Source organism: Chinchilla lanigera, unplaced genomic scaffold (genome assembly GCF_000276665.1).
Source record: "Chinchilla lanigera isolate Chin_1 unplaced genomic scaffold, ChiLan1.0 scaffold00090, whole genome shotgun sequence".
In the NCBI taxonomy this organism is placed as follows: Eukaryota; Metazoa; Chordata; class Mammalia; order Rodentia; family Chinchillidae; genus Chinchilla; species Chinchilla lanigera.
The window spans coordinates 8,620,184-8,633,838 of record NW_004955491.1 but is presented as its reverse complement, the minus strand read 5'-3'; the positions used below and the strand labels follow the sequence as shown (position 1 = coordinate 8,633,838).

Here is a 13,655-nt window from a genome sequence, read left to right as displayed (position 1 = left end):
GGGACACTGCAAGACTTTATTAACACACCTTGCAAGATACAATATAGTGCCAACACATCTTTCAGGATGAAATCACACAAATGATACACACAACAATACATTGTCTTTTCACCTATGTCACTACTATTCTTCACAAACAGTCCTGGAAAAGTCCCCACAGGGGTTAACGCACAGGGAAAATGGGGTAAAACACAGCAACATCATTCCCACAGAGGCAGACGGAGTGTGAGTGGCAGAAAACAGGAAGCCGATCAAACCCAGAAGAGCAAGTCAGCCATCCCTTGGTTTGCAGGCAGCGTGCTCCCAACAAACGCAGCTCCACGTTGCACCTGGCGCAGCGCAAGGCGCACACTGCGTTAGGAGGGCCACCGTCAGCAAGGGCAGTGACACGGCCACACGGCCATCACTTCCAAGTGGAATGAGAGGCGCACTACACCACTACACTGACCCACGCCCCAGGCCCTGCGAAGGCAGAGGGACAAGAACAGAGAAGGGGTGGTTAATGCACGGCCAACCACAGCTGCGGGATGCTGGCATCTTTGAGTCGCCCCACACTCCTACAGAGAGCCAAACTGCAAAATAACAGAATCAAAAAGTTATTCTCTCCAATCAAAGACCTGGAGGAATAAATCATGAGCGGAGACCTGTCAAAGCAAAGGGTTAGAGAAAGCAAGTCACGGACACGGTGCAGAGACACTCAACACATTCCGCTCGGCCGGAGTGGAGCCCTGCATGTTGGGCTGAAGACAGGACAGGGGCGAGGAGGAGGCCAGGAGAGCGGGAAGGAGGGGAGCAGGGCCAGCAGCAGCACCTCGCGTCCGGTGTGTAGAAGGGAGGGGTCAGCCAGGAAAGAGGAGCAGAGGCGGCAGGCGGGGCTCGGGCTCCCGCTCCCTGGGGAGGTGCAGCCCAAGACAGAACAGCAGCAGCCGGAGGAAAACAGACACAGCCAACAAGCCAAGAACAAGCTCCAAAAGGAAAGACATCGGATTCTGCGCTCTGTCACTGCTGCACCTGCAAATTAAATGGAATTAAAGCCTAGGAGTTAAAACCCTCACAGAGGAAAAGCGTTCTGGATCCCACGCCTGTGAAAAGCAAAGCAGAATTATAAAAACAGGTGGTTATTCTGTTCCTCAGCTGACAGCACCACTGTGTGTGTACACGTTATTTTTAAATATTACATATGCTAAGAAAACAGCATAGAAGGCAAAAAATTCAAGTAGTCCTTTAAAATCAGCTCCCACTATATCAGACCCTAAAATAAAAATTAGTTTAGGAGAAAATCGTGTAAAAACAGTCCAGAGGACCCCTTTCTGGAGCATACTAATCTGGCGAAGAGTAGGGGTTAAGCCAGTGCCTGTCTGCTTGTCCAGTACGTGGGACATGGCAAATAAAAACTACAGAGTACTTCTTTCTAAAGGACCTGCATTTTTCTCAAACCTCTTAAAATTAGTAAAATGAAACCAAGCAGAACACCAACACAAAGACCTCTATGTTTTAGTTTGTCGGAAAAAAAAAAAAAAGGAAAAATCAAGTTCTTAAGAAGCCTCTCACTGCGAGCGCCTGCTCTGCCAGCCCATCTTGCTTAAAAATGTCCTAGAGAGCACGGCGGAAGACGGGAGGCATGTAGGACAGTCCCTGGAGGAGGCAGGCCACAGTGAGCGGGACTGTGCGCCACCGGAAGGAGGCATACCTGGGGATCCAACATGGATCAGTGGGTTTGCTTTCTCTCTGGTACACAACACCACGGGCTCATGTACCTAAGAAGTTAGGCATTTTCAATGATAAGAACTAAACAGGTTGCAAAAAAACCTTACACAAAATCCTTAGGATTTAATATTAAATCAAGGCTAAATGCCTTTGCAGAGTTCATAGTTAGAGAAGTCAAAGTAACACTTTATTTACAGAATTTAAAACAGCTGAAAACATCAACTGAGATGCTCACTAAACACAGCATGGAAAGTTCCCCACAGCTGACCTAAGCTCCTGCAGCTCCTTCATGGCGAGAGACCCCAGTGCTTTCTCTCCTGCACGCCGGGCCCTTCCCTTTCAGAACAGTTCCTGCAGTCTCGCCAGCCAGTGACATCCCCACACTCCACCTCCCTCTCCAGGTAGACAAGGCAGGGAACAGCTGCAGGTTCCTGAAGGAGATTCGGACTGACGTGTCTAACAGTGCCCGTGTGAAGGACGAGCCCTACAGCTAGAAAGTGAGGAAATTAAACAGGGACTCCTACAAAGGGCAACGGCCATACAGTGAAGCCCAGAGCCATCCTGCAGTACTTCTTGACCCCAGCAAGGGGACAGACAGGACCACCACAGAGAGCTCACGGACGACCACGAGCAGCAGCCCGCTGCTGCACAGACCTCCACGGGCTTGCAGAATCAAGTCACTGGGCCAGACTCACTAGTATCTGTGCAACAGACGGGCTGAATTTACCTTCCCGGTAAAACCAGAGAGGAATAAAAGGCAAAAACAAATGAAAAAAACACAAAAGCCAAAAGAAAAATGGGACAGGCTCTTAACCCCAGTCCTTGAAGAAAGGCCCCTTCACCTAACCTGTCACCTGTTCCTGTGGAAGGAGCCCCTCTCCTGGCCACTATCCCTGACTCTCTTCCTGCCCTCCCCAACGGCTCCACAGCAGCCTCCCTGAGCAGCAGAGCCTCTGTCTGCAGCACCGGGCAGAAAGCTGGGCACAGGACCTGCACTGCCACCACTCAGCAACACTCCTGACGGGAACTCAAGCAGCCGCTCATGGAGGACTGTTACACAGCATGTTAGGAACCTAAGATGCTGACGGCTAAAGCACCTCCCACAACCACCCACCCGCTCTCCTTTGGTGAGGCTGCAGTGTGGGCGCAGGGCCTACACAGGAAGCTGCCTATCCAGGACACCAGGCAATCGCCACATTTCTTTTAGAAAGAGAAGATGAGATTTGCTCTCGAGAAGACTATCAGTATAGGATTTAACAAATGTGGCCAGGCCAAGGGTAATGCAAAGCTATGTTCAGGTCAGCAGCTGGGTGAACTTACATTACAGACAAAATAAACAATGCAAAAAGAAGAGAAGTTACTTGACTACATATAATCACCTGCTCATTCACCTCCTGAGATCTACTAGCATTTACTGCCTTTATGTTTCTTGAATTTGTGAACAAATAATACACAGATGAGGATAAATGAATTGACTTACTACCATCTTTATAAAAATCGAATGTACACACAAACACATAAACAATTACGGAAGTGTCTCCATTAAACTTTGATAAGACAACACAGAGGAACTAACAAATAGCTAAGATGTTGTCGCGTAGATAGCATTTCCAGTAACGTGTCATTTTCAAAGGTCCGTATGTACACAGTGTGCTAGCGCCCTGCCCCTCACCTTAAATGCATGATAAAGAACAAAGATAATGGTTGCAGCAGATCTTCCCCAGGGCTCAGGTGCATGCGGGGTCTGACTTCCCCAGTGGAAGTGCACCTGAGAATGAAGTAACATTTCTAATTCTGCTTCTTTCCTTTTCTGTGGCTCCTCCACGGACACTACGTCTGCAGCACTGGCCTGCCCGGGGCTGAGCTGCTCCTGGGCATGAACACTGAGAGGCTGGTCTGCACCTACACCCCACTGCCCTAGCCAGCCCTATGCACGGCCCTGCCACCTCTGCCTATGCTGATGCAGGAAGAGAACACCTGTCAGAGTGTGCAGATGGCTACACAAACGGACACACACATGCTCTTGGGAATTCCAGTCATCCTCAGCCAAGGGCAAAAGCAGACCTGGGAGAGGCCTGAAGCCTGTCTTGAGCAACGGCACCCGACAGGATTTGTTCTGTCAACACTAACTTCCACGTCTCAATGCCTACCAACTTCTAGAGAGAGGTGCGGATCTGGGTTTCAAAAGCATCACAGACTATTTGAGAGAGAAAAAAAAAAAAAAAAACTGTTAAAACTCATTTTACTGTACCCTAAGTCCTGGACGATAAAATAAGGTTTCCTATGATCCAGCAGGTCCTAAGAGGTCAGGATCTCTCTGAACTGTCGCTTACAGGATGCCAACCTCATTGCTTCAATGCAGCTCTGAGGACTGGGCCATGCAGGCCGCACTGTCACCGGTATAGACACACCTGTACCTAACTGGACGTGAGTGTGCAGTAACAGCTCTGCCAAGGCTGGGCAGAGGCTTCTGGAACAGAGGCAGACCCCAGGGCAGGGTCCGCTAGGACATCCTGTGAGAGCCACAGTTCCCCAGACCCCGCACAACCACCTGCACTTTTCGGTGTCCCTTCTAGGCACGTGATGTCAACTCACAATCAGTGCCACACAACACTGACAGGGCCGGACGCTCTTCTCTACCTCAGTACTAGCAACTTAATCTGAAAACGGAATCTAAAACTGCAGCTGTGCAAACCAGAGGCTACAAGTCCCCTCCTGCCTCCTGTCTTCTCAGCTCCCATGGGGCATTCCGGAGAGCACTAAGGTTCAAGCTGGTCCTCACTGGCTTAACCAGAGGCAGTAAGTAGTGACAATGGGCTTCTATGCCCAAACTCGACTAACAACGTGACATGAAATCACGGGTGTGACATACAGCTAAAAAGTCTGAGTGTGCCCTGGGATGCCTGGTCAAACAGCTCAGACCGACCCTGGACTTACTCTACCAGTGAAACTCCCGGGCGGAAATACAGTAAGGCACTTTCCAGTGTGCGCCCAGCAAGGACTTCCACAGAGCCTTTGTGAAGAGTGAGTCTCCCCGCAGAACCTACCAGACTACATCCCTGTGAGACAGCCATCCTTCCGCACAGGCATGAAGAATGGCAAGCCAGAGCAAGCCCTCGGACCCCTAAAGGACCGTGAAGCCCCTGCACAAAGGCCTTCAAAGCAAAAAGGCAATCAAACCAATGATAGCGCGTGTCACTGAGTCAGTGACAAACACACCACCCGGGGCTGCACTGAAAAAGAAGAAAACCTACGCAGGTCCGATCACCCCTCAACAGTGCCTCACCTTGCAGGGCAGGAAACCGGCCCCCCCAGGGGCTGCAGGCATCCTGTACCTGCCAGCGCTGTGCCTGTCTGGGAGAGCGTGGACAGGTGGGACTTCTCCCGGGAGCCAGGAACGCGCAACGGGCACTTTGGAGAAAGCTTCAAGAAGCAGAATGGCCACTTCCATTGGCACCATCCCAACCACCCACTCACACCTGGCTTTTCAGGCTACACACGTGTCAATTGATCATCGGCCAAATTTTAACTACGTTTTCACCAGAGTCTTTGCAGGCTGAGGAGACAACTCTGGTGAAGCTTAGTTGAGACACTCCTTTCTAGCCTGCACTGAAGATAAGTGCAACCATTATCAAATATTCTTCGCTATGAAAAATACTCAGAACCTGGGACGTCACGTTCTCTCCTGACTGAGTCACTGTGATCGATCAGACAGCAGGATCATGGAGAACAGGGTCTACATGCATTGTGAGCACTTGGAAACAAAGGGAAACGAGAACTGAGTTCTTGAGGACAACGGAATGCAAAGCAACCCAACACCCATCTCGCTCGCCATGTCCCGTCATCCAGCTCTGCGGAGTCGTCGGCGCCGAGTGACGCCCGGACAAGAGTTACACTGCAGACCGAGAGGCTGCACTCCTGCGGTCTTCCTAAGTGGCAGCTTCCTTGAAGAAATTCCACGTGTATGCAGATGAGCCGAGACTCTCCCGGTAAGACTTCACTCCACGATCAGGGCCACATTTATGTGGGACAAATCTATCATGTGCCTGTGGAAATGTAAAGGAACAGTCAACACCAACTCTGCACACTGGCGATCAACTCACCAAGGGAAGAAAATGCCGTACAACAGTGGGTCAGGACTAATACCTCTTCTACAACAAGGAAGAAGCGGGGGTACGGGTGCGGCCCGGGGGGCAGGGCTTGCTTGACTAGCAAGCACATGCAAGGCCCTGCGTGCAGTCTCTTCCACAAAGAGAACAACAAGCAAGTGACAAAGGCAGATTTACAGGTAACATCTATATGCAAACACACGAGAGCGCTGCCCACGTGACAAGAGCTGCTGGTGCTCTGCTCCGTCACTGGTGCAGCCCACAGTAGGCGGCAACCCCCTCAGGGGGGAGACTCCCCTCACTCACGCCCACAGGACCATGGGCTACCTGTGGAATTTCTGCTGAAACGCCAGTGCATGAGCTGGTTCCTTGAACTTTGCGATGGCCTTCCGCTGCTGGGGAAGCATCTGCAGGCTCTGGAGGAGGAGAACAGAAACACGCCACGCGTCACTCTAACAATAACGTAAACGCACACACAGGACAGGCTACAACGAAGAACTGAGGGCCAGGCTTGTGCGTGGAGCACCGACAGAAACCGGCCTGCACCTTCTACACCTCCTTGCCGACGCTGCTCACTGTGCAAAACCACCTAATCGCAAACAGAGCTCCCTCCATCAGTCGCGAGCAGCACTTCTGTCCTGCACGCCTGCGTTCAGACCTGCCATCCCCTGGCACGTTCGCCTCCCAGCTCCCCCAGATCTGTGCAGGACCCTCCTCTCACGCCTTCCTGTCAGGTAACTTTCAGTGGTACCTCTCACCATCCCTCCTAAAGAAGAGCACGCACACCTATAACCCTGCACCCTGGGAGGGTGAGGCAGGAGAACTGGACGTTTGAGCCCCGCACAGGTAACTGAGACTCCTCTGTCTCTGAATGAACGAACGAACCAGCAGGGATGTGATTCAGCCCTGAGGAATGCAAAGCCATTACAACCACAAGGACAACAATGCACCCCCCACACCGGAAGAAGCAGCTGTGAAGTAAGAGCACCTCCAGCCTACACACGGCAGCCACTCCCTCGTTTGCCACTGGGCGAACTGAAGCTCCCTCGTACAAACAGGCACCGAGGAGTTACCTGGACGTTACAGACCGAGCACAGCTGGCTCACACAGGTGAAGCTCTCCCATTAAGGCTGCACCACCACGGCACAGTAAAGCCAGGATGGAGACCGCAGCCTCGCGGCAAGGCCTCCGCGCTCACTGCTGGGGCTGGCTGCACCCTGCGGTGTCCAGGCAGAGCCACGCCTTGCAGCTGACTCTGGAACGCATGACCATACCTGTGATGCTTCTGTCTTCTGCTTATAGCATTTCTGCACACTCCTGTCACTTGTTTTACTCTGCAGCAGCTTGTGACAGCAGTGCAAGGAAGTAAAAACACTGAGTCAAGCAGTGTCTGCCACATCACTGCCACGCGGAGGACAATCTCGGACTCCACAGGTGTACAAACCACTGGGGTCCCCGTCAACTCCACTATGTGCCGTTAGGTGAGTGAACACTAGGTGGCTCCACACTCCAGAGCACACAGACTCTTTCTGGAGCCAGGCAGGCAGAGGCTGAAACCTGGGTCAGTCGGCACCATCCTCAAAGCATGCACTTACTAGACTACAGTCAGAGGATGGCGCCCTCTTTAAAGCACTTCTTTAGCCCTCAAATGCTGGCAAAGTTTGCTGTATTAGTCTTTTCTTTTTTTCTTTTTAAATCAGGAAAAGTGGCACTCTGAAAATGCTGTGCTTTTCCCCATCAAACTCATCCTACAAGCCTAAGGCTGGTGAGAGGCTGCTTGCTGTTAGGACAGGGGGAGTGGCCCGCTGGAGTTTGGAGTTGGTCCTGGGGCCTGCAGGGGCCAGGACCCTTGCACCTTCTCCCTCACCCACAGTGACTGAGGGACCCAGGAAATGTTCTCATGCTCTCCAATTAAGCAGCTCACTGTGACCACCTACAACACTGCCTTGGCTGGGATTTTAAGAGGCTCCACTCAAATTTATAACACAATGATTTCTAATTTTTTTCAGAAAAGAAAGTGGCAAAATGGAAGAAAAAAAGCCACCCAGGAGATCATTAAACATTTCGAAGTTTAACTTCAATGATGTAAGGTTAGGTGGTTTTAGGGCTCCAAGCTCATTTTCACTATGTAGCCTATGAGTCTCACTCAGCGCTACGAAACGCAAACGGTGCTTGCTGTTCAGAGTCCAGAATATTAAAGAAGATGGCCAAGACTGTTATGATGAGGTCACACCGTAAAATCAGCAGGCTGAATATGCAAGCAGTGCTGGCACTCACTGACCCTCAAAAAGGTGTGTCCCTGGTGGACAAGGCTCTAGGCATCCAGTCTGGACGTGGACAAACCAGTACACTACCCACAACTATCAACGCCACTTATTTTGTGTTTCAGAGCACATGAAGCAATTTTAATGCACCTGAAACTCTCTACTGTCAACTCTGTTCTTGTACATTAATCTCCATGATGACCAACTGCTTAGAAACTACCTATCCATGAACACTGTGGTTTTATGCTTTTGACAAATAACAAAGTGTTTCTAACCACAGAACTAGGAGACTTGCTCCTAAAAGTGGAAACAGAGGTTATGGTTCTTTTCAATGTTACTACAAAAACAAAAAAAACAAAAACCTCGCAACAAAGGTGGTTATAATTAAGCCTAATAACAGACATTTGAAAGCTTTCATCTTGTCCTCATTTTTTAGGACTCTCAATAATAATAGATGGAGATCTGAAACATTAATTACCTGTGCCGACCCCAGCCTGAAAATGTCCCCAAATTCACTCAGGAATAAAGAGATCATAGGCTGAAAGAATTTTCTGCTTTCTAAAAATCTAACATTTACTGTGTCCTAACATTTTTACCAGCTATGTTTCTGAGGAGCTCTACCCTCAGACCTAGCTCGTGCTTGACGACAGCTGTGTAAGGAGGGCAGTGAACGGTCCCTGCGTGCAGAAGGGGCCACGGCGGGACAGAGGCCAGGCACCCGCTTCAAGGGGCGTCTGCAGGGCTTGGTACAGAGAACGCGGCGTTCTATCCACTTCATACTCACCCATTCCCTTGGGGGCCAGCGCAGGGGAGAGTTAAACTTTTGAACACTGGAATTAGCCAGTTTTAAAATTAAGAGATGCAAACAGTCTAAGCTACTATCCTGTCTGTAAAATCTGAACAGTGTTCCACAGCTGCTAATTTGTGCTGTTGTTTCAGGACTAGCCTTAAGAAAAGGCTAAATACTTTAAATTTTTAGAAATTATTACAAAAAAACCCTGTGATTTGATAGAATAAAAAATGTTCAGTGAGATATGCATGTGTAAACTACAAGATAACTTGAAGATTTCAAAGGATAATTTATTCTGTTGGAATCTTTATTTCTTAAAATTTTAACTGAGAACCTGAACGTTCCAAGTATGAGGCAGAAGCTCAGGCATCAGTGTGCATAGCAGACGCTTGTCTGTCTTCTAAGTCATTACTTTAATACCACCCAGTCATACCGTGGGCACCAAGACAGGGCTTCACCCTGGACCTGACAGACTGCAGAGACACCATGCCGCCCCCTGGCCACTCACCTGGATGGGTCCCACAGACATCAGCAGGCTCTTCAGTTGGACGTCAGTGGTGGACGAGGACAGCCCCTCCACAGACACCACACAGGGCTGCGGCTTGCACTCCACCACGCGCAGGTTCTGCTTGTTGGGCATCAGGCGCCCCCGGCCCATGGGACCCGCCACTCCTCGGCCTCGTCCATGCATGATGGGCTGGAACAACAAAGGAAGTGCATTCTCATGTTCAGGTACGGGCTACCTCCTGGCTACTAAGATATCAAAGGAGCAAACCACTCAGCATCCACTAGAATACAGTGAGCTACAGGATTCTCTGTAGTTTTCTATCCTCTCCCCAAGGACAGTTACACCTCACTGAGACAGGGAAGCCCAGCAAAAGCAGGTGAGGACCAGGAGGGGAGTGCCAACACCTGAGTGTCCTGGGGCCACACAGGCACTCAGCACACTGCGTGCTACCAGTCTGTGGGTGAGGCACCCCTGGGGTAGGGAGTCATAAACTCGGGGCAAGTAACAGGGGGAAGGTAGTGGACCCCATCCTAACTGCCAAGAGCCCATACTTCTCCCACTGTTCCAGTAGGGACCCACCAAGCACGGTGCCGAATCCACCTGGCAGTTCCAAGACGCCACACTTCAGGCAAGCAACCCACCTGGACAAAGTCTACACCCACCATCCCCCAAACGTAAAGGCAGGTTCTGCAGCAGGGCTACATGTTACGATCATCTGGTGAGACTTAAACACATACACACACAACCAGGACTGGTTCTGCCCTCAATCCTAAGCGTGACCCTCAGGTCAAAGGGCAGGGTCCAGAAAGCATCCCTTTGGCTTCGCTGCTGCTTCTTTTTTTAAGCTATCAGGATTCAGGACCACTGCTTAGAAAGACTTAAAGAGGCCTTTCCAGCATTTTCTCCCGATTAGGAAATTACAGAGAGACTATGCAGACTTTAAGTGGGACTGACCAGCACCCGGTTCCCCAGATGCCCCATAGTGCACCCAGACGGGGGCAAAAACAGCAGCCTCCCAGGCCTCCCAGGAAAGGTAGGAAGAAGACCAGGGTGAGATCAGAATCACACCACATGGCACAATGGCACCATGCAGAGAAAGCCAGGAGAAAGTTGTGTTCCCCAGCACTCTGCAGAGGTGATGGGCACTCACCCCTACAGAGCGCTCACTCAGGCCATTCCAGGGCCATACTGGGAAATGCATCAGAAGCTCCAAGTGCCAAGGCTGCAAAGCAGTCGTAAGTGCTCTTTTGCGCCAATATGGAAAGTTAGAATATGAACACACTGGAGTACGCTTACTTTTAAGCCAGGTCTCTCTACACATCATACGAACTCCTCCTGAGAGCTCAAACAAGAAAGGGCATCATCCTCTTTTCAGGAGGACAAAGGAACTCGGTACCTACACATACCACATACAGGCTGTGCATTTTCTGTGGTCTTTCTGGTCATGGAGCCAGGGAGAGCACCTGACAGGACAATGTGCCTAGGGGTTCACTGCCCTCTGTACGGGGCAGCACGCACAGAGGAACCTCAGTACCTTGCACCAGCAAACCCCAGGCCTTCTGGAAACAGTCGAAGCAGGTGCCGCCCCTCCCCTGTCCAGTCTCACCTGTTCCTGAGACAGGTGATGCTGGCTGCTGCTCTACGACAGACCTTGCTGTTGCCCACCCTCTAGAATTTACAAGCAGCCTCTGCCTAGAAGCCAAGGGAGGGTACCCTGGCACTGCTGTGCATGTCATGGAACCAGATGGGCATCATGCACAGCACAGGTTCCAGCAGACACCAGGCTTCTTGCCACCAGACTGAGCTCAGACAGGGACATGTTCCTCAACCCAACGGCCAGCGGAAGGGTTACAGGGCCAGGGCTGTGGCTCTATCACTTCCTTGGGTCTCTCTACCATCAAGGGCCTCAGTTTCCCCTCTTGGAACTGAGGTGGTGACTAGGAACCCTGAAGGCAGAACTTTGGCTTTACAGCGGGCATCTGGGGAGGGGTGTAGGAGAGGGCCTGCCCACGTGGTCCTGTCACTGTGTGCAGCAGCTGCAGCTGCAGTGTGTAGAGCAGGCACTGTGCAGCTCACTGTTCAGAGGTGCACGCAACAGCCCAGCTCTGCAATGTGTGCAACTGGCTGGCGAGCACCAGGTGAGGAAAAGAGGCCTCACTGGCCAATGGGAGTATGAACAGATGCCAGCTAGCACAAATCAGAGAACTGTCCTTAACCAGTGGGACACTTCCTGTGAGGGAGCAGGCCTCCCACGTCTGGGCAGGCAGGGGGCAGGCAGTACCTTCTTGGCCTGGTGAATGCCTTGGATGCTTTTGATCCCTGGAGGAACAGCCGAATGCACGTGGGATCCCAAGGGGGCATGCTGGGCCTGCTGAGGGACCCCCTTGGTCAGCGTCACCTTGCGGGCAGGCTGCTGTCTCACTTCTGGAGGCTGAGGAAGCCGCTGGGGCTGGCCCTCGAGGTGGAAAAAGCCGTCGCTCTCTCCTCCCTGCTGAAACCAACAGGCAGCACAGGGTTCAGGGCCGGCCCAACACTCCTTCAGTCTGGGAGCCTGAGGCCTGAGCCGGCTGCAGGGCAGGGCCCTTGCACACAAGCGAAGCCAAGCCTGCCATTCTACTAGAATCAGTGCAAGGATTTCACACTGGGCAGTGGTTAGGGTCTAACAATACTTTTGAAATTTAAGATATGTAATATCACCTTTAATTAATGTTTCCATTTAAGGTCTGTAATTAAAATACTACAAGTGCTGCTGGGCATGGTGATACACACCAGTAATCTCAGCACTCTAAGAGGCTGAGGCAAGGGAATCACAAGTTCGAGCCCAGCCTGAGCAACTTAGCAAAACAATGTCTCAAGAAAGAAAAAAGGGCTGGCTGAGGTTGTAGCTCAATGTAAAGGCCCTGGGTTCAATCCCCACTGCTAAAAAGAAAGTAAGTGCTGTTTAACTCAGTGACATATTGCTTGACTTTCAAAACATTTTCTATGCATGTGAACAGCACGCTTGTAACCACCAGGAGCAGCGGTTCTAACCTTGTGAGTCCTACTGCAGCCCGCTGCAAGTGGCAGCAGCCCAACTCTGCAGGATGTGTGCTCAGTCTGCAAGCGGTGCAATAACATCCACACAGAGGTCCTAAGCGTTAAGAGCTCCTACTGCACCTCCCAGAGCCTCAGACCCGCTGAGGTGAAATGAGTTTGGCGATGGGAGAGCACACATTCAAGCTGGCTATGGCCTGCTCCCCGCATGGCCAGCTGTGTAGACTGTCCCTGGGCATGAGAACCAGCTACTTCTAGGATTCAGGTGCAGTGCCCTTCCAAAACGGGTGTGGGGGTAGAGGTGGTGGCAGAAAAATCTGACAGCAAAAATCCTACCCTGTTAAGTTATGGATCTCAACAGAAACAGATAGAAACAGATATTGCAACTTTAAAAGTAAGACCGTGCTTGAACCCCACCATCCCTCGCCTGCAGACCTTCCTCACACAGGCCACTCAGTCATGCCAGTAACAGACAGGGACTTGGTAAACTAGCTCAGCAGAGCCCTACATATTCATGCCCCTGCCCGCTACCTGGCTGTGGTCTGTACCCACCAAAACTCATGCTGAAACTGAGTTGCCAATGCAGCAGTCCTGAGGGGCAAGGAAGTCTAGAAGAGGTGTTTGGGTAGCAAGAGCTCCACCTTCATGAAAGAGACTGACGTAGTTCCCAGGAGAATGGGCTGGCTATCCAGAGAGCAGGCTGCTGACAGCATCCCTCTCTTTTGTGCGGAAGGAATTTCTAAAGAGAACCACAACTGCACAAGAATAACAGCAAGAATCAATAAATGTGATTATATCAAATTAAAAAGCTTCTGCACAGCAAAGGAATCAGTTACTAGAGTGAAGAGACAACCTATACAATGAGAAAACACTTTGCCAGCTGCTCCTCAGACAGAGCACTAATATCTACAATATATAAAAAACTAGACCAAAAAAAAAAAAAAAAAAAACACTAGACCACCTGAAAGACTCAATCAAGAAATGGGCAAGTAAAATGAATATATACCTCTCAAAGGAAGAAGTACAAAGAAGGCCAACAAATACATGAAAAAATGTTCATCATCTCTGGCCATTACAGAAATACAATTTAAAACAATGCTAAGATTCTACTTTATACCAGAAACAATGGCCATCATCAAGAAATCAAAACACAACAAATGCTGTGGTGAAACAGGAACACTCCTACATTGCTGGTGGGAATGTGACCTAGTATAACCATTATGGAAATCAGTACGGGGATTTCT

General features: G+C 50.5%; 1 protein-coding gene across 5 annotated transcripts in view; it reads right to left on the bottom strand.

Annotated features, from left to right (window-relative positions):
• Rbm33 (RNA binding motif protein 33) overlaps positions 1 to 13,655 on the bottom strand; it is a 99,746-nt gene continuing 86,091 nt past the window's right edge. For 2 of the 5 annotated variants that reach the window (XM_005404864.2, XM_005404866.2), the window contains 4 exons: positions 11,660 to 11,869; positions 9,379 to 9,567; positions 6,144 to 6,232; positions 1 to 5,753 (listed from right to left, as the gene is read on the bottom strand). In XM_005404864.2, the coding sequence (XP_005404921.2) occupies positions 5,705 to 5,753; positions 6,144 to 6,232; positions 9,379 to 9,567; positions 11,660 to 11,869 (537 nt within the window). In that variant the 3' untranslated portion in view covers positions 1 to 5,704. The remainder of the gene's footprint in view (positions 5,754 to 6,143; positions 6,233 to 9,378; positions 9,568 to 11,659; positions 11,870 to 13,655) is intronic. The other 3 variants (XM_005404865.2, XM_013504634.1, XM_005404868.2) reach the window with 2 other exon arrangements.